Source organism: Anser cygnoides, chromosome 1 (genome assembly GCF_040182565.1).
Source record: "Anser cygnoides isolate HZ-2024a breed goose chromosome 1, Taihu_goose_T2T_genome, whole genome shotgun sequence".
NCBI classification, from domain to species: Eukaryota; Metazoa; Chordata; class Aves; order Anseriformes; family Anatidae; genus Anser; species Anser cygnoides.
In genome coordinates this window covers 63,697,907-63,719,130 of record NC_089873.1, presented here as the reverse complement: position 1 = coordinate 63,719,130, position 21,224 = coordinate 63,697,907, and the positions used below count along the sequence as shown (strand labels likewise).

General features: G+C 38.4%; 1 protein-coding gene and 1 long non-coding RNA gene across 2 annotated transcripts in view; one reads left to right on the top strand and one right to left on the bottom strand.

Moving 5' to 3' along the window:
• The window catches only part of SYT10 (synaptotagmin 10), a 36,051-nt gene extending 32,841 nt beyond the window's left edge, over positions 1–3,210 (bottom strand). The window contains exon 1 of the mRNA XM_048057291.2: positions 2,857–3,210. Within this exon, the coding sequence (XP_047913248.1) occupies positions 2,857–3,007 (151 nt within the window). The 5' untranslated portion in view covers positions 3,008–3,210. The remainder of the gene's footprint in view (positions 1–2,856) is intronic.
• On the top strand, positions 116–20,904 carry LOC136790973 (uncharacterized). The gene is made up of 2 exons (XR_010831982.1): positions 116–1,859; positions 20,116–20,904. It is a non-coding gene; the product is annotated as an uncharacterized lncRNA (long non-coding RNA).
• Positions 20,905–21,224: the final 320 nt, after the last annotated feature.

The following is a 21,224-nucleotide window of genomic DNA, read 5'->3' as shown; positions in this document are numbered from 1 at the left end:
CTGTCCAAATACAGGTCTCCTCATCTTTTAGCCTTCTTTCCTCCCATGAAATCTCTTTATTGATTCTTCCTTATACTACATTTGTGACACTTTCAGGTATCTTGCTTTTGAGATGAGAAAAAGTAAATGAATTCAGTGTTCAAAAGGACAATATATTAACACTATACAGATATTTATTTATTTATTTATTTATTCCTTTCTGCACCTCTTTTTACGCTGTCTCATTGACTCTTTGCTTTTTGGATTTGAAAGTTTAGCCGATTCTATAATATAACAACATACAATAATAAACCGTCATTCTGTAATCACCCTCTCAGTCTTTTCTTTATCATCTCTACTTCCTGCATAACTCCTTCTCACAGCTCAAGTATCTTCTTACTCTTACTACAGTAGAGTCTTCACCACACGCTTCAGTGCTTGCTGCAGGGGCTAATGCCTGACATGCTGCACAAAGCCCCAGACAGCAAATAACTGATGATGCGTGTTATCTAGCTTGGGCAAACACTGGGAAAGGGCTTCCCACATCATCATTTGGGGAAGGCTACAGCAAAATACAGCAAAATCAATAGGGCTAAATTAGCCATTGCTCTTCTTTACCCTACAGCTACAGCTGCATGACACCAGAACTGTGCAGAATTTACTCAGCCACAGCAGGATATATCTACCTGATATAGACTCTCACACCAAATACTACCAGCCCATGTACCAGACACCAAAGTTTCAGGAAAACACAAACATTTATGGCTTTATTCTCAGAATGAAGATGGAGAACACTTTAGGTTTCTACCTTTAATGAACAGCAGCTGTTGATGTTCAACACTGTGGACAACATTAACTTTACACATAGAGATGGAAAGGTACTCCACATGCATTTGAAGAGCAGAATAAATACCTCACTACGGCATGGTTTACCTTTCAATGACCACATTTTCTCAGCCTAGATACTGTATTTACAATCTTTCACTTCAGCAAATTCATGAGAGTAATATTTACATCTTGTCTATCCAAGTGTTTACATATTAAAATATTGTCACTTATCAACAATGACTGTGTGTCTGTTCTTCCTCTGGAGTCATAAAGTATTAAAATATGATTACTAGCACTGTTAGTAATTGATGAGACAATGTTTAATTTAATGTGTGCACCAATAAAATCAACACCCTTAATGTTTTTCTTTTAGGAGGAAAAAGTTAGATTTAGGAACTCAGTTGAGATGTGGGACCATGTGATTCAAGCCCCTTCTCGGTTAATTGTCAATCTTTTTTTTCTAATCTCACAATTGCAACTTTGTTCGGGTTTTTGTATGTAAATCACCAAGAATACTGTTGACTTTGAGGAAATGAAGATATTTGTTCAAAAATGTAGACAATTCTTCAAAAGGAACTTCTGTAATATACAGTGCAACATGAAGGCAAGTGTTGGAGATTCAAATTTGCTAGACAGCAATACTTGGATTACCTTGTGGGACATTTGTTTTTTACACTACACCTAATACTGACTCCCTGTGCAGTACTCTCAAAAAATCAGAGAGAAACTAATCTTTTCAGAGCCCAGTTTTCAAAGCTTCATCAGGTTATTTTCATGCAACCTTTTAGGGTTTGGACAAGACAGCTCAAAGAGTGTACATATACTCATCAGATGGTATTTACAAAGCACATCAAATCCACAATCCGTGCTGGTGGAAGCATGCTACACCCCCGCGCCCTGGTGCCCTGGCTGTCCAAGCCCTGATGGGTCCGTCCGGGCCCCTCCTGCAGCCTGCACTGGCTGCAAACTGAGCACTTGCCTCAAGCACAAAGCCCCAGGAGAACAGTGCAGGTACCGAAGTCTGAAAGAAGAATCGCTCCTCTCTAAGGAAGGTAGCAGCAACAGTTATTTTGTTTGGTTGGTTGTTTTTTGTGCTGAGATGCTAAATATCCTGGTATTTGCAGTAAAATATGTGGGCATTAGAAGGAAAAAAAAAATACTAACAGCTGCCGTGGTAGCGACAGTGCAGCTGGAGCACATGCTCAGAACCTGCTGCTTTTCATGACTTCGTGTCAATTTATTTAATTTGCGCTGTATGCTTGTTATTTGTTGGCCATAATGCAAGCTGTCCTGCTGCATTTATGAACTTACAGAATAGGTTACCGGTCACTTCTGGCAGAAATTAAGAACTTGGACTAATTTTCAAACCCCGTCCTCAAAACCAGCACCATGGCAAAACAGTGGCTCCGGACTGTAGTGAACAGAAAAAGGCAAATGAGCAGAGCCGGTTCCACAAGATCCAGACAGTCCAGAAATCAATGACTAAAGACAAACCCATAAGGAGTCTGGCTGGTTTCGACCCTGACATGTTTTTCTTCTGGCTTCGGAATATTTAAATTTACACGAATTCCCTCATCCCACCCCCCAAAAAAATTTTTTCCCGGACGAGTCCTGGACCAGAGCGACCCGGAGGGCAGCGCTGACTTTACTGTCTCCTGCCGGCAGGCAGAGAGCTCTACCCCGGCTAACAGAGGGGATGCGCACCCCTGTCCCACAGCGCTGCCGCGGGTCACTGCACGGTGCCTGGAGCCCGGGGACCGCCAGCGCGTAACGGGGCGCCCCGAAGGGCAGCTGAGGAGATGAGAAAAAAGGGACGACGGGGCGCAAAGCCCCCGTAGCACTGAAGCTCTCCCGACTCTGCTGCCCAAGCATCAAACGCAGCCGTCGGTTGCGGGAGGGAGAGGATTTTAAAGCGGGCTGCGAGCCTGCCCCCCCTAATCCCCCCCCATCCGCCCCCTCGGCACGCAGGGAAGGCAAAGGAAAAAGTTGCGCTCTCCGGCCGCCCACGCCGGCGGCAGGACGGGAGCGGCGGCGGGACGGGCGCGGTACCTGTGCCGCCGATGCCCTGGCGGGCGGTCTCCAGGGGGAAGATGCCGGCGCACTTCTCCCGCTCCACCTGCCCGCCCAGGCACAGCTCGGAGATGATCTGCAGCGCCTTGTGGCACAGGCTGCCCACGCCGTCCTCCGCTGGGAAACTCATCTCTTCTGCCCCGGCCGGCCGCTCTAAGCCATGGCCGGCGCGGGACGGCTCCGCACCGGCACCGCACCGAAGCCGCACCGCACCGGCACCCGCGCAGCCTCCCGCGGGGAGCGGAGCGGGGCGGAGCGGAGCGGCAGCGGGGAGCGGCGGAGCGGCGGGTGTGGAGCGAGTAAAACCGCGCTCTCATCCGAAGAAGAAGTAGTGAAGGTTGGGGGGGGGGGGGGGGGGGTAGACACCAAAAAAAGAAGGGGGGGGGAGGGAAAAAAAACAAAAGAGGGGAAAAAAAAAAAAAAAAGCATCCACTTAGCAACGCCTTTTGTGCCTAGCGGGCTTCGGTAGGCGGCTCGGCCAATGGCAGCCCGGCGAAGGGGGGCGCAGGTGGCGGGGGCGCCCCTCGCATCCCTCGGGGAAAGTTTGCCTTCCCCGCCCCGCCGCCGGGTGAGGGGCGGCGGCGCCCGGCGGGAGCGCGGCGGGGCGGCGGCGGCGGCGGCGCTCAGGGGCGCCGGGAGCTCGGGGGGGGGTGGGGGGGGTGCCGCTGGGGGAGGCGGGTGGGGGCCCCCACGAATCCCCCCCGCTTCCAGCCGGGGACTCGGGGGTCTTGCAGGGCTCTTTGGTCGCAGAAGGAAGAAGAAGAATTTACTGAGCACCCGGCCCCGTCGTTTTTCCCGGGACATCATTTCTTAGATGAGCCGGGCAGTGTAATCTTCAATACTGTCTGCTGAGCAACATCAGATAATTTCATTAACAACAACAACAACAAAATAATAGATCTCCAAGACGCTTTTCAGCGGCAGAGTTATGAAACAGTTGACTTCGGCTGTTCCTCTAACTTGCAAAGGAGTTAGAGTAAGCTTGCAAGTGTCTGGTGTATTTCCTCAAAAAGTTTTGTGTTTTTTTTTTCTTTCCTTTTTTCTTCTTCTTTTTTAAGTTTGTTTATGGATAAAAAGTTCCCTGTACTGTGTGTGTTCAAACACACGTTGAGAAATCAGTACAGCATATACTGCTAGTAGTTGTTTCAGTTACTGGCTGCATAGCAGAACAGGACTTTATGCTATTTGTTAGTATATTTCCTGACATTCTGATTTTTTTTTTTAATGTTTGTGAAGAAAAATGTTTCTACTTCGATGGCATATGTGTCTTTCAATACTTAATTCTAATTAGGCATAGTTGAAAGGAAGTCCGCTAGCAGATTGCTTAACAGCACTGCCTGTAGTCTACTGCTAGTGTGGCTTGGTTTCATAAGCATGAGTGTACTGATGTGCTTTTTTCCCCTGATTTTATTTTTTTTATCTGTTACCTGAATACTAATAACTCTCTCTAACAAAATGCAAAGCTTAACGTTTGAAAGCTTTATAACCATCAATAACTGTAAATTATGAAATACTACAGAAATGTTTACCTAGGTTTAATTCAGAAATTCTGTACTTTGTATAGTATAGATGCTTGTAAAAAAGAAAAGTTGCTTCTAAAAATGAGCCACTTGGCATTTTGAAGGCTCATGCATTTATGCATACTAATTCATTCATAGGTATTTTTCAAAATCTTAGGAAACCAATAGATTCTGTAGTACACAAACTGTAACAGCTACAGAAATTATGTTCCTCAAAGCTTTTTCATACACATAGCAGGCATTTCAAAAATATCAGATGCTACTAAATACATCTTTCACTGCTCATACATTTACTGAGACTAGCATTGTCAAAACTCTATGTTATTGCTGCAAAATGTTCTGACAATTCCTAGAATGATTGGACTCTTATTATAACTATTCAGGGCACAGAACTGAGGATCCCTATTTGAGCAGTCATTTAGCCTTCATAGGGATCTAAATCAGTATGATTATCTCATGAAAATAGGCTTGCTAGCAATAATAATAATAAAAAAGTACATATTTTCATTATAGTGAAGGCAACTGGTACCTACTTCCAAACTTCAAAGTATGAGCATATTTACTGTTCATGTGACATTAACAGTGCTGTTCCCAAAATTCTGTCATGCACCACCAACTAATAATTAAGCAGTCTGTTTATCTTTGAGACAAATTCATAACTCTAACAGAAGCTTACAGGAGATACACATACAGACTGATGAAAGAAGGGTCTTGACCAGAAATTGGTTTTAAAGAGAGTGAGGACTGCATTTAAAGCCAGAGAGCTAAGCTGTTCTACTTCTGAACTTTTCTACAGACTCTATGTGCCCATGGATGTATCAGAGTTCGTGAGTGAAATCTTTCATCTCAGGTTACTGGCATTGTTGCCATTGAATACGATTGAGTCAACATTTCACACATAGATTAGTTTGCAACCCTGCTTATTCACTTATGTAATGAGAGTTAGGTACATTCTTGCATTGTTTGCCTTTGCACACAAAAGCTTTGTTTCAGTGAAGATCATACTGTCTTATTGCTGTTATCATTGATAGTATTGATAGGTACATGCATAAGGAAAATCTTGTTCTATGTATACTTGATATTGGTATATATGAAAAATTTATGAAGAATGAGATTTTCAGATAGATGTCTGGAGACAGATACCTCTCTTAGCTGTCCTAAGTACTTTTGAAAATGTTTTTATGTACACAGAAAGTACCAGCCACAGTCAGTAATATCACTGCATCTTTATCCTATTCTTTAGTAAGTAGCCTTGATTTAAACTCTGTTTCATCAACAGAGTATCTTTTTTTTTTCTCAGCCTTTGTACTATGAGATGAGTTTTAGTAGGAGATGAACGGTTCTTCTCGTGAGATGTAACAGTCTTATCCTAAGTCCTATCCAGACATAACTTTTTGTTGTTGGAGACAAGTTGTTCATGAAGGGAATTCTTCCCATCTGTACTGAGGAGTTTAGTCAAAAATGTGAATTCAGGTTAGGAATCATGGCATTTTTCTTCAACATGTTATTTCAGTGGAAAACTACTATTTTTTTTTCTGCATCTGAAAGGAAATACATGCTTGCTTTCTAGTTTCAGCTTCCAAAACTTGTATTTTTAATAGTCTGCCAGTTCTCAAGTGAATATGCAATTGCATTGTGTGCCCTTGTGTCTACAAAGCCCAGTTAACTTATTTCCCATTTGGAAGTGCTCCCAGGCTGTCTCACCATATGTGATTTGGTAAGACATGGTGGACTCATGCCTCATGGCTTCCATGATTGCACCAGACCATACCCACTCTTACTATGCTGACTGCTGGTCATTACCAAATTCATACTGGCTTGACTGCTTTCTGGTGACTGATGTTGACAAAGGAAAAAAAAATCCAATTTTTTTACATTATTTCCATATATTCACATCCCCATATTGTCAATGAAATATCCAACCAGTGGTTAAGGTATTATACTTTGGACTGGAAAAAGCATGGGAGAAATACCCAGTTTTGTAAGATGTATCCTTCAGCAGACACTGTATAAGGATTTCTGAAGTTTAGTTGGTATGGCTAGCCTAAAGACAGGTATAGTTCAGGTGTCTTACAGAACTAAACTGCACTGCTAAGTGTAAGGCCACAATTTATCTAGGGTAAATGAGTGAAAAACTGGTAATTCACAAAGGAAATATGGTCTAGCAGGTGTTGAGTGATAAGTATTCTCTCTGCTGCAGGTGTCTGAAATTTGGCTAGGGTGGCAGTGTACAATGCCAAAGATGTCTGTCTGCAACAGAAAGTGGACTGTGACTGAATTTGTAGCTGTGCTCGTAAGTAGAGACTGGCCATGAGGGTACTGCTGGGCATGGCCAACTAGAGGCTCTGTAGATACAGCTGGAGAGAACCATCGTTAGGCCTTGACTTGTGCAGTTTTCACCAGCTGTCCTCTGTGTTTCTTGTACATCATGTCTTCTTTTCGTAAGGATGCACTCTGTATATTTAACAAAATGGCACCCTGATCTTAACTGTAAACTTCAAGTATTTCTGTATCTTCTTACCTCATCTGAGAATTTGGCCTTGGTTTCTTGATTTGGCATTCAGTGATGATACCAAAAAAGCAACAGATTTGGGGAAAAAAAGAAAAATTTCAGCTTTCAGCATTCAAGAGGCTACCAGTAGAAAAAGAAAGTGAAGATACAGGTTACAAATATGATTTTTATTTGTAACAGTTACACGTACAAATTTTTCCTGATAGCATCTTTTTAAATTTTAAATCCCATATATATAGAAAAATAAACTGTAAAACATTAAAGCTGGCTGTACTTTGTCTGAATAGTTTTAACTGTCTAATTTTGAGTAACAAGCACGTTTCCCTACTAATGTTAAAAAAAAAAAAAAAAGCCAGCAGGCATTATTACAGTTATGCAGCAATCCAGGAGACAGTCAAAGAGGAATTTTTCTGACCTGCAAATTAGAGAGAAGGTACGGTAAGCTATGTAGAGGTGTGTGTAATAATAGACCGAAACATTATGTCAGCTGGATATAAGAATGCTACTCTTCTTTATTCTTTTTCATCCTAATTGAATGAAGATCAGATCATTTTGGTCACAACTAGGCCTCTGCTCAAAAAAAGTGCTCTGCTAAAGTGAAAGTCTGGCACGTGATTCCAACATAATAATTTCCTTCCTTGTGATACGCTTGGCATTGTTTTGTCATCAGAGCAAATATTGTACAAGGGGGAAGACAGCTTCAAGCTTTCTGAATATTCAAAAACTCCTGCTTGGAAGAGAACTGAGGCCTCATGGCTACAGCAGTGAAGGTCCTTGGGTGTGAGTTCCCACTTTGATCAGTCTTCAGGCTGTCCCTGTGAATTTGAGAGTGACTGTTAATTTCTCTGAGCAGTTTCTCCTGACCAGTAACTCTTTCTATTATCCCTTATTTTATATATTATTATTATATATATAATATATAGTAGGATATATATATTTATCCTACGTAAGTTTGAATACTTAGGAACAAGAACCCTATCATAGTTTCAACAGTACTAAACAAAATATTAAATTTTCATTATTATAACATTCTTCTCAATTTTGCTCCTCTCACTTCTATATTTTCATAGTATCTAGCACAATGGAGCCCTCATCTGTGTTATTTTTTTCAAATTCTAATTCCCTATAAGTAAAAAACATAATATGCAAACCTCTTCCTCCCCATTTGGCCCAAACATATGCTCCCTTGATTTTCAGAAATGTTGAACAATAACTATGTGATTTCTCCACATAATCTGGTATCGTCGGTATTTAAGACTACAAGACAAAGAGAGTCCTACAGGACATATACAGAATGTGTACAGAATGTTGCTGATACAACTTCCGAGAGTCAGCAGCAAATAATGTTTGCAGTTTAGTGGATTATTTATTTATTTATGCATGTATGTATGTATTTATTTATTTATTTATTTCTGCAAAGCCTTAAGCATGTGGTATGGTCTTTTCTGTGGCTATTTGAGTGGAAGGAATAGCAAAGCAATTGATCTGTAAACTAGCAGATCCCAAGAGACCACTCTGGCCATCTTGGGGAAGGGCTGTGTGGTCTGCATGCCATTTGTCCCATGTAAAGATATTAAGACCTACCTGCCCAATAATGTACAAAGGAGCTGTGAAAGTTCATTGATTAATTATCACAATTTGAACAAGTAAGTTGATGTCAGGGTGCATGAAGGGCGGGCAGCTTGCTGAGGGACGTGGAATTGATAGAAATGAGGGCTCCCTACGCTGGGGCCATCAAGGCAGGGCCTGGTAGCCAAAGCCTGTCCCACCGCCCCAGCCTGGAGCAGTGCAGCTGGGGGCACCTCAGACCCAGGCGTCAGGCACCTCCCTGGGAATGGGGCTGCTCAGAGTCTGGGCTGGGACATGGGCCCATGGGCAGGCCCAGCTGGGCTGGCCCTCGGGCTGAGCACGGCAGGGCTGTGGGGATCTGGTGGCCTGTGAAGGCTGGAGGCTGGGAGACACTGAGGCCGTGCAGCAGTCTCGCTGGGGCAGGGGCTTACGGCCCTGGGCTGATGTGGGGTAGAGGAGCCCTGGGGGAGCTGGGCAGGGACAGTCCGGCCTGGCAGTGCCCTGAGGGTCCTGTCAGTCAATATATTAATGGTGGTAATTAATAGTAGATGGAAGTAAGGAGTGCTTAGAAAACCTCATCTGGCTAATCTTCAGTCATAAATGAGTTGAAACAGTGGTTGAAGATGTGTTTTGTGGTGAGGTGCTCCAGTCTGGTGACAGACACTGGAGCAAAGCAACAGTGACTCCTGTTGTGTGATGGCTGATTATGATTTGGCAGAGGTGACAAGAGTGATCTGGAGACAGTGCCCTCCTCAGATTTTTTAATTTTTTTTTTTCCCACCTACTTCTTAAAACAGAAGAAAGGCAAAGTCACACAGAAGCAATGTATTCAATGTATTTGAACAAGTGTGTAAGACATAGTGCCTTAAAAGCTCATATTATATCAACAAGTAACATATTAGCAATCCTGCCTTTTTTTTTTTTTCTTCCTGTCACCTTCCCGTCTTTCTCTTAGTTTCACTTATTGAGGAATGAATTTATGACTGGCACTAGAGAGTTTTCTTCGGCTGTGGATAAGTCATGTTGGAATAATATTGTGATTTAGGAAGTAGATGGATCAAATAATTCAGAATAGGATAATAGTTTTTTTCTTTCTCAAAGACTTTTCAAAGTTTTTCCTCAAAGCCAGCTGCCTCAAAGTACTCTGTCTCTGATAATATAAGCTAGCCATAAGCCTCGGTGAAATAAGGTATGTTTTGCTACTAGTGTGGTTAAAGCAGCCAGATTTTACCGATGAATTTAGGTCATTCATCTGCATCTAATGAATTGATGTTTTTCTGTGCCTTCTAGTGAGATGGCTATGAGCATGCTCCTTATTGATTTCCAAAAGCTATTACCAAACTGAATCCAGCCAAAAGCAGTTTGTTTGATGATTATAATTTTTTGTTCTGGTTTTGTTCTCAGTACTTGATTGTTTCATGGCAAAGTTCCTTCTATAACAGCTACAAAGTTTGTTTCCAAAATATTTCATTTAAAAGCCTAATAAATTAAGGATTTTGTAGCCCCTTATTTTGTATCTCTATCTCACTGTAACAAAGTTCAATCTTAGTGGAACTCAGTGCAACTCCTCCTGAAATAATTTGTGGCTGTGCAATTACAGGAAAAAGGCACTACACTCTTTTACTACAATACATTAAGACATCTTCTGTTTAAGCTAATTAGAATAAAATAGGTCAACTATTTATGAAATGAACACCTGTTCATCTGCACTATCAATAGCCACTGAACAAAATTATTATATATATATCAATCATTTAGTTCCACATAATAGAAACAAATACTACTGAGCATTGTCAAAAGAGTAAAGACACCAACTCTGCCTCCACATTCATTCATGATAAATGAGCCTCATTTCAGCATCTGTTGAGTGGCAGAAGACCTTTATCCTGTGGCCTTGTCCTATTCCACTGTCATTATTTCTTAATTATCTCTATCATCACTAGTTTGGAGCTTGGTGTATGTTACTGGCCAAATTTAGCTTTGACTTAAGTGGGTACAATGCCATTTACTCCCAACAGAAATTATGTCCATTTGTGTCAGGACTGAGCTTAATTCTCAGTTCTTAACCAGTGCTTCATGATTCATTTTCTTTGTTCACAGCAGATTCTGGAAAATGAACTCAGAAAACTCATTTTTACAATGAGAAAATGCCATTCAATACACATATGTGAATCATTCTCATGCTGCTGTCTTCACCCTTTCTTTGCCACCTGCTCTGCTTGGGAAAAAAAGAAAGCTGCCCTCAAAAGCTGTCTGATGTCCTACAAACCAGCTTCGAACACTTAGACATGCTCGTTGAAGAGCTGATGGTGGTAACACTCTGGCCATCTTCAACCAAAGCTATTCCCATAGGTAACTGAAAATTAATCAGATTCTTCCCACTGCGCTCAACTCTTTAGTACTTCAATAACTTAAAAACTGCATAATACTTTGGCTAGACCATGAGACCATAGTAATGTGTCTAACTGTAAAGTGATATATCATGTGATGATTCTGAGAGAACCTTATTTCCCAACTGAATCATGGTAAATAAATTCTGTTAGGCTTAGAAGGATGTTTTCAATTCTCTTATTTATTTATTTAATTATTTTGTCATTTGAGAGAAAGGAGCTAATCTCTGGTAATTCTAATCGACACAACTTCAATTTTGTATAATCAGTCATTCCAGGGATTTCTTCCTAGCCCTTAATCAGTGCTCTGCATTTAGTTTATAGTCAGGGGAATAAGCTAGAAACAATGTTCAAATACAGTGTGTCAGCACCATGCAAAGACCAGTCTGTGGAGTCTTTCTCACATATTTCAGTTAACAACCAGAGTGTAGTTGCTACTTGCTGAAGAATTTTGTGGGGATGGGAGCTGGCAGTGGGCATAGCTTCCCAGAAGGAATGGAAAGAGAACAGACAGAGCTATGGCATTGTTTCTTCATCACTGACTTGCAAAATGGGCAGGGCTGGTGCACTGTGAGAAGTGTGCTGCATGTCTTTGAACGCTTGTCATTTTCTTTTCACATGTGGCTGGAGGGAGTCAGATTTCCTTATAGGCTCCTCGTTATAAAATATTTGCAAATGGCTTAAATAATGATCTTGCAAATGGCTTAAATAAATGCCAGGAAAGCTGATTCCCTCCACCCCACCCCAAATTCTGGTTATCCATCATGGCTTAATTACCATAACACAAAGTATAATATTTACATATATCTTAATCTAGTCTGCAAGCATTGGGGAAACAGGCAGCAGCAGAATCTGCTTAGAGGTCACAGCTAATAATTATTTTGAAAGCTATATCAGTGTTACTTTGTTTTAAGTGCACTATATTTTCCATGCTTATGGAAAAGTGGAATTTTCAGCTTGTTTCAATATGCTGTCATGTTGGCCCACCACACTGATAAGAGTCCTGTGATGCATACACAGATGTAGGAATGGATCAGGATATATGACAATATTCATATTAACAAACCAAGCATGTAAACCAACATATTTCAAATGTGGCTGAATCATGAATATTCTTATCAAGATTTCATATTAGTTTTTCTAACTTGTCATTCAATCACTGTGTATACATGAGCAGTGTTTGCCTAAATAAAGTCTGGTGAGGCACAAATAAACTTGAAGGGGTGGGAGAAGAGCCAAATATTCTTGCTAGTACATCTGAGTCTCTAAAATATATGGTTTGTTAACTTTCACAAGCAGCTTCTTTTAACATCTGGTCTTAGTGTCAATAAAGGAAGATGTCATAATATGCATTTCATTGACCAATTGCCTACCTGAGAAGGAACATAACAGAGCTGTAGAGGATGTTTTACCATTTCAAAATCCCTTAAGAAAATCTATACATGCAAAATGTCCCTTCCACTTTTTAATTTTAATTTTAATTTTCTTTTTCTTCTTTTTTTTTTTTCTTTCAGCATTAGTTGTCACAAGTACTTTTTCTCTGTAGATGTGAACTTTTCCCAAATTGTTTATAATGTGCATACTCAAAGGAAAAAAGGAGCTGGTAAATTTCACAATAAAATTATATATTGATTATTAGAATTAGTCTTATATTAACTGACTGAAAACAAACTTATGGGGTATTCTGATTGTGGCATCCTCCCAGTAACTGTACAACTCAGGAATCAAGGCACAGTTTTAGGGTTAGACTCACTGCCAAATAATTGTGAACACTGAGTTTTTAGAACTCTCCTTTCTTAAACAGTGAATGATGCCCTTAGGGGGAAAAACCCCTAGAGGATGAACTTTAAAGAAGTACATTTAAAAGCAAAAGGACTAAAAGAAGAAAAAATAATTTTGGTTAGCTTAAAAGCATTTACACTAATTCTGAGTAACCACTCTAGACATCAATTTCTCCTCCCAGTAAAGGTGAAAATATGGCCAAACTCTCCTCTACAGCTAATCACTATGTAGCAGAAAGAAACTGCAAATAATCCAGTTGTAGATCTGGTTACGAGACTGATCCTATACTCAGGTTTTGATCAGTTTTGAGGGTTTTGCTTTGTTTCGGGGCAGCATAAAACCCTTTATTTATTTATTTATTTATTTAATACATAAACATGTTATGATCATTGTACCAGTCCATTAGCCAGAGATCAGCTAGAAATCATAGCTGATGAGAGTTTAAGACCTAGGCCTAGAAAAGAAGATTTCAGAAGAATTCTGGGTAGGATTCATCTCATCTACATTTAGATATCTACATTGTAGAAGTATCTATCTGATCTGGTCATCCATTTATAGCTTGTGAACAGAAATGTGTAATGTATTGTGATTTATCTGAGCCCTCTTGTTTGCCTTAAGATGAGATAAATTCTTCCCTTAGAATAACTGTTCTCCATTGACTGTGAAAGGATGATCAGCTCAGATGGGCATATGAATCCCACTCTAACTCTGGACTCTAAGTCCGATGTTGTTATTCAGAATTTCATCTTCTAAGAAAATGGTACCCCTAGAAAGTATTAAGATATTGCAGTATACCATGAAATTATAGAACCAAGAGTTTCCATGGGAAAGCAACTTCTTTTCACTAACCTTCCAGTTCCCCAGTGAGTGTGATCCAATGGGGGTGCTTGGATTTGTTATCTGATGAACATCATCCATGACAAAAGCCACATGCCAAGGTAGTTCTGAAATCCTCTTGTACAATCTCCTCCTGAACCTGCTCATTTTCTTGGAAGCCAGAGTCCTTGCACTGATGTCCTGCACATGGTGTCTGTTTTGGCACATTTTCATGGAAAGGCAAAAGAATAGCTGTAGGGTTGTAGGGCTGAAAATAAGACAGACTTAGGAATCAATTTATGTTATCCCTGCCTGGCTTCCATTTTTCTGCAGTAAACATGTCTCAGTTATGGAGGGTGTGATTGGGACTAGAAGGAATATTCAGAGGCTCCATTGTGTATCATAAGATAGCTTTGGAACTAGATTATTAAGTACTGTTATAGTATTTGCATATTACCCATCCCCATGAGGAAGCAGACTCTCTGCTTCCTGTCACTTGAGTAATCTAATGTAGGAGTAAACATGCTCTGATATATCTATCATATAGGAGCAGGGTTTGGTCTCTTACAAAACAGGATTGAGACCACATACTTTCTAAAGTTCCCTGGCAATGACCAGCTGTCCATACAGTGAACAGTTCCCATGCAAGTCTCATGAGCCTAATAATCAAAAGCAATAAATAGATTTCCTGCACATGCATAGGCACATGTGGGCAACACATGGTAAAATTGGCAGCTCTGAGATATGTTGACAACCCCCTGGTAATTACTGCGGTGCTCATTAAGTGGAACTACTTTTATTTTGTGAGTCTGTTCTTTCCCCAAAACCACATATTCCAGGTGCTGCATGGTAGTGTGTTAGAGCAATTGGGAAGAACCAACAATTCCTTAGTCTGCTCAATTGCCTGAATGGCAGCAGAGTTTGGACTGATGATGAGAATCTGACCCACAAAGCGTATCCATGGATGTAGCTTACCACTGCTGCGTGGCTATGTGAAACTACTTATGATGAGTATATATATCCCTTTAAATTGTAAATCTGTTCAAAGAACAAGCTGGAATAAGCTGGACTGGAGCAGGCTTAATAGCTTAATAAAAGAACAAAATAAATGTGTGTCTGTATATATTTGTAAATACATTTTTCTATATGTTATACATGTTACATATGAGGAACAAACCAAAATAGTAATTGTCTTTGTAACAATTTTATTGAACCTTTAGAAAACTTTAGGAAAACTTGCAATGCAGAACACTTACATGATAAAAAAATCTGCTGAAAGTAAAATGTAAAACAGACGAAATACTGGCATAAATATGAGTTGTAGTCAGTCAGATATTTGACTGCTGAGAATTATGAAACAAAAGAGGTTCTTCAGGGCAACAGAGGGAAAACACTTGAAAAGATGTTGAAAAGAAGCATAAAAAATGTAGGTAAATTTGGAAAATGAAAGATAAATGAATGCATCAAGTTATTCCTGTTCTGAGTACTTAATAATAATAATAATCATAATAATAAAACACCAAAATAAGCAATAAACATTGCTTAAAAGGTAATAAGTAGACAGGAAATAAAGAAAAATAGCAAGCTAGAATGGGAGGCTAAGACTGACATCAATATATTAGTGAATGGTGTATTGAGCAGAGAGAGAATTAGCATAGTGAATTTGGCTGATGAATTTCAGAGGCACTTAATTTTGATTCATGATCTAGTGACATGATGGATTTATTACAGTATGGTGGAGAGAATTTGGGGTTACCTTCTGTTGACAGGGAATCTCTAGCTCATCCCTTTTGCTTAGTAGTACTTGACGACTCACTCTTACCAATGCTTAGTAAACAGTATGCTGAGGAAACATCCTAATTTGGTGTTTTTATCAATCTCAATGAACAAATTTGCATGTATTGTGTCTGGGAGCAATAATAGACCATTTCAGAAATGACTTGGTTCCATAGAAACACAGGCTGGGAATGCATGTCTAGACTATTCCAATAAAACAATGTGCATGCTGGTTTTTATTTATTTATTTATTTTTGAGCAAGTTTTTATGATAATTAAAATACTATACAAAATGATGCATTCAACACCTTTAAAAATGAATAATACAACACTTTAAAGTAAGAGTTCTCTTTAATCTCAGTTGAATAGAACCGTGGTGGTTCATGGCTAATCAGAAGCTTGTTGAACAGTAAGAATTCAGTTAGCATTCAAGATGGCCATCTCACCTTAACTGTTGTAGATATATATATGCATATTTAATATGTGTATGTAAATAACATGCATATATGCATCTGTAAGTGGTTTCCCAGTGTGCAAATTTCAACCACCTGATGCTTATATTTCTCTGATTTATTATTGTCCTATAACAGCACAACAGTCCTGAAGTTGCCTGCGTAACTGACAACATTATACAATACCTACTTAGGAGCAATACAAAGCCACTTGAACTAATGAAAAGATTCTTATTGACTTCCAGGTGTTCTAGAGCTAACTCTCGAGAGTCTGTTACTGAACAAATGCACTAGGTTTCTGCTGTTATATAATCTAAGATTATTAGATCCCCACCCCCCCAAAAAAATCTGAATAAGAAAGAACAAACACAACATACTTATAATAAATATATGTATATACACATATGCATAATATACTTACCTTTGAAACAGTAAATTTGCTTTAAGACCCTTCATATATCAATACATTTATATAATTTATTAATGTACAACTGTCTAAACATGTTTTGCAGGCGTTATATCTTTGGGTACTACATAATTAATCACTTCATCTTACTTTTCAGTAGAGGGCACTCAGAACAAATCATAGATCAAAATAATGTATAAAAGACACTAACCATAATGCAAGATATTCATTGAAAACATCGCTGTGTCTTAAGCAGGCTGCTATGTATTTACATCTGTTTCAAATGTAAAGCAACTATATTAAAAGATAAAACTTAAGAAAACTTGAGCTGTCTCTTGTGCATATTCTTACGTATTTCACAGCATGATGTAAGTAAGCTATTAAACTTTGAGAAAAAGTGGTTTGTTCATTTTTATGGATTAACTAGCCAGAGTCTAATAAAATATTTAACAACTTTTTAATGAACTAAGCCTGTCCTTTCTTCCCAGACATAATGAATAGTGTGTATAGGTCTTGGCAATAGAAATTATTCCCTTTTTTGGTACAGATCATTTAAAATATGCAAAGCAGAAAACATTCAGCCTTTTTTTTTTTTCTCCCCCCAACAACAACAACAACAACTAAAGAGAAAAAGGTCCTGATTCCTTTCTGTTTTCATTTAGCTTTTATGCCAATATAATTCTAATGAATGCAGCTATCACACCATTATAAAAAGATTAATGCAGTGTGTATGTGGACAACCAATTTCATAAGGAAATACAGCAGATTCAAATGAGCTTTTATAAAAATGCTAATATTTTAAATAGTATTCAAGAAAAGAATCAACCTTTGTCACTTAGAAGACATTTCCAAATGGAAGTGAAATGTAACAAACAAGAAATGAAAACTTTTTATGTCTTTCATACAGTTGTTATATAAGAGCTCTATTTTGTTCCATAAATATAAAATAGAAACAATTTTTCTTTCTTTTTTTTTTTAATAATATTTATTTTACCTTACAAATATCTGAACTTAGAATAGGTATCTGTATTTGATACAGTGAATACTTTGTGAACTAATGTTTGTTAACCTGAGCCCACAACCCTTGTACACACAGGAGTTCCATGAACACGTGATTTATTTTTATTTATTTATTTCTATCATCTATTATGTCCAGATTAAATCTAGAAAATGGTGTGTATGTGTTCTTGTACCTATACAGAAATAAACATCACTCACAGACATTTAATTATTTCTTCAAATGATTATTTTATATCATTTTATATGTTTTCCATCCTTGTGGAATGCTAAAACTGCTACATTTTACCTGCAGAAGGGACACATGAAGAAATTAAACTTTCCAATAATTTTCCAAAAGTGCATTTCAAGTTTGACCTGATGGAGGTGCAGGAAATTCTATCTGCATGTTAAATCTTTACTGGGAATGACTTCTAAAAATTATCCAAGCTAAGGTGAATCTACTTTCACTACTTTCAAGACTCAGTGGCCAGAAGTACTGACTTTAGCTTTAGAAGGTATGAGTTTATTTTGCCATGTAATGCACCTCACTAATAACTGCAGTACTCCTGCTATTCTAGTGATAAATTTCTATTAAATCAGCACTGTTAACCAACTGGAACAGGCACCAGTTCTTTGGGACTAACCACGAGGTATTAGCAGAAAAATTGCAAACTCATTTTATTTCTGAACTAAATTGACACCAGAATATGAAGCTACTCCTGTAAAGGTGAAAAGCTAGAAAGCTAATCTACAGTACTGCTAACTCTAAAGGTTCAGCCAGTACTGTATCTCTGTGTGACATAACTCAAGGCTTTTCGTTTTTGAAATGTGTAACCCTGGTGATTTAGATATTGACTTTAAAGATCTTCCTTGAAGAAAGTTAATTATATTATCTCTCCTTCATGTCAGAACAGTATATACTGTGAAATTAAAGTAACACACCATTTCTCAAAAAGAAAAAAAAAAAAAGGAAAGGAAAGGAAAGGAAAGGAAAGGAAAGGAAAGGAAAGGAAAGGAAAGGAAAGGAAAGGAAAGGAAAGGAAAGGAAAGGAAAGGAAAGGAAAGGAAAGGAAAGGAAAGGAAAGGAAAGGAAAGGAAAGGAAAGGAAAGGAAAGGAAAGGAAAGGAAAGGAAAGGAAAGGAAAGGAAAGGAAAGGAAAGGAAAGGAAAGGAAAGGAAAGGAAAGGAAAGGAAAGGAAAGGAAAGGAAAGGAAAGGAAAGGAAAGGAAAGGAAAGGAAAGGAAAGGAAAGGAAAGGAAAGGAAAGGAAAGGAAAGGAAAGGAAAGGAAAGGAAAGGAAAGGAAAGGAAAGGAAAGGAAAGGAAAGGAAAGGAAACTAATCTGTTCTCTAGCTTTATAGCTTTATTGGGGAAAAATTTTTCATCACAAAGACATTTAAGTGTGTTTTATAAACATGCATGTTATATTTGAGGAAGAGTACAAACCAAGAAGAAATATGTGTATTTGGTTATGCTCTTTGAAATATGGATACGTGTATATATATATTTATCATACAGCATGTTTCATGGACTGCATACTGCCAGTATTTTAGACTCCCACAATGATACTTCTGACTGCTTCAGAAACTCAAATATTGAAACGAATGTAGAAGCATTAAGCATTAATGGTTCTATTTTGCATAAAAGGAACTTACATTATAAATTTGGACAACAAGCAATACCCACAGAAGGTGCATCTACAGCTGTTTTTCGTTCAGATCAGGAATTCAACTCCAGTTGTCCCATTTTTCTGTGTTTCATTTTGTATCTTGGGGTGGTCTCAGAACTCTGAATTGGATTCCTTTCCAAAGAAACAAACCTAGAAGAAGAGATCCAGGAGTGTGCTCAACATGCTCCACCCACTAATAAGTAATCATTAATCATTCATCCACCAGGAGGCCAGATTAAACCTCCTGAAAAATGTGATGTGGATATTTGGTTCTCAGCACCAATGGTTTCACTCTGTGGGTCTCTCCTATTGTGCTGTACTACTTGCTAATACAGGCATTGCCAAAACAACCCCAAATCTATATATTTCAGCCATCTAAAAAAACTCTCATTAGTATATCTTGGTCCAGAAACTATGCAGAGACAGTTTATCACAAGCATTTGAAAGCTGAAATTTGTGCTGTGTTGTTAGATTTAAAATGTGTATTCAGATCAGATGGTAAGCTTCATATCCTGATTAACTGAGGATGGGAATGGAATATCTATGTAAATTCACAGTTTGTTTTCCACAGATATTCTCCAGTGGTCACTTAAAGTTTTATATATTTCTGCCAAAAAAGCAAGTTTGCTGTAATAGTCCAACAAAGATTCATGATTATAAGAACTGTGAAAGCAAATTAATCTTCTTAGAAATGGTTTTACACTCTGCTTGGGACTAATTTGGTCTGCATACCTTTTCAGAAACAGAAAACATATTTTTTCACTGTTTTAATAAACATTTACAGTGTTAAAATATTAATAACCACAGGAAAAGTGATTAATTTTACTTGCGAAATAAAATGTTAATGATGGCTGGAGGAATCATTGTCCTTTTGCATAATGGCATGCACTGTAGCCACACAATAAAATACCAAATGAGAAATATTTTGTCTATTTTTTTTTCTAACACATTTTACATTGTTGAAAATATTTTTTAAATGTCTATTCCTATTTAACTTCATATGTCATTGTCCTCATCCAACCACAGCTGTTAACTGCCTTATGTGTATTTTTCTATTAAGATGCCATACTCACTTAGGTAAATGACTAAAAGTGTGAATGCAGAAGAAATGGTAACTGCCTGTTTGCATTAAAAATTTTCCACATGTGCACACGCTCTGATGGATGACTCAAAAGCCTGTTTTTTTCAGGCCTCACAAAGAATCATAGAACTTGCACATGACATTCATTATATGGATATATTTTGTTTAAGAATTTAAATGAAGTTAAATTAAAAGGTACCATGAAAAGACTGAAGACTTTGCATTGCAAATATATCTACATGATGTTTTTTTGCTGGGTCTCTGTGTAGGTACAGCAGTTCGCCAGAACAAGTCATTTGCAGAACCGTGGTTGTTTCACTGTTAAAGAGAAAAAAAAACAGAAAAAAAAAGAAAAAAGGTAAGTGATCTTTTTACATGATCTGTGTTGAGAATATAACCATATTAAGCGATTTAGAGACATAATGGCTCAATTTATCAATGGTAAGCATAAAGCAGAACAAACACCAAGCTGTATCAAATCAGTCAAGTATTAGCCCAACACCCTTTATTTCCTAGTGTTCAGATGAATTTTCATAACACCAGCATTTACTGACATGTGCCTCAAGAAAATGCATGCCTTAAATTCTTGTGCAATGAATGAATATGTCCATTATTCATATAAATATTCTTTAATCCTGTATTTTATAATTTTATTTAGAGCTTGCCTTGAAACAATACTTTGTGGAAGAAAGGCCTTTTAGCCTTTCCATCAGTCACAAACATTGTATTTCAGATCAGATATATCCCAATAAATGCTTTTAGCATAAAGTCTCTCTAGCAGTTACATGGGAAGCTAGTTGTCGTGTTTCATAATTTTCAGAAATAAATTAGAATAACACAGGTCCTAGAATGGGTTATCACTTTTTTCCAGGCTATGGAGAAGAGAGAAGGGGCTTCAGCTAATCTTTGCACCTCCAGAGCAGACATTAGGCATTTGTAGTCTTTCCTACATTTGAGTTATGTCTGACTACACTGTTACATTGTACGTGCCTTTATTGCCATAAATCACTGCAAACATTTTAGCAGAGAGGAAAAAAAAAAAAAGGCAGCATTCTTTTGTGCATACTCATATTAGCCTAATGATGCCAATACTGGCATGATAAGGATAACAAAAGAATACAGTCACAAGGCTGTCATGCTGCTTAATACTAGTGTCCATCTGGCTCCATATCTATTTTCTGACTGTAGCCAATATTTGATGCTTTAGGAAAGAGTACAGGAAAAACGATGAGAGCAGAATGATCATTCTCAGCTTCTTATCAACTTCCTGGTTTAAAGTTTGCATCCAACTTACTGTGTTATAGCTACCAAAGGACCTAAACCTCCTGAATTTTTGTCAGGGCTCTCCCAGTCAGTAGCTCCACGCTTCTGATTTACA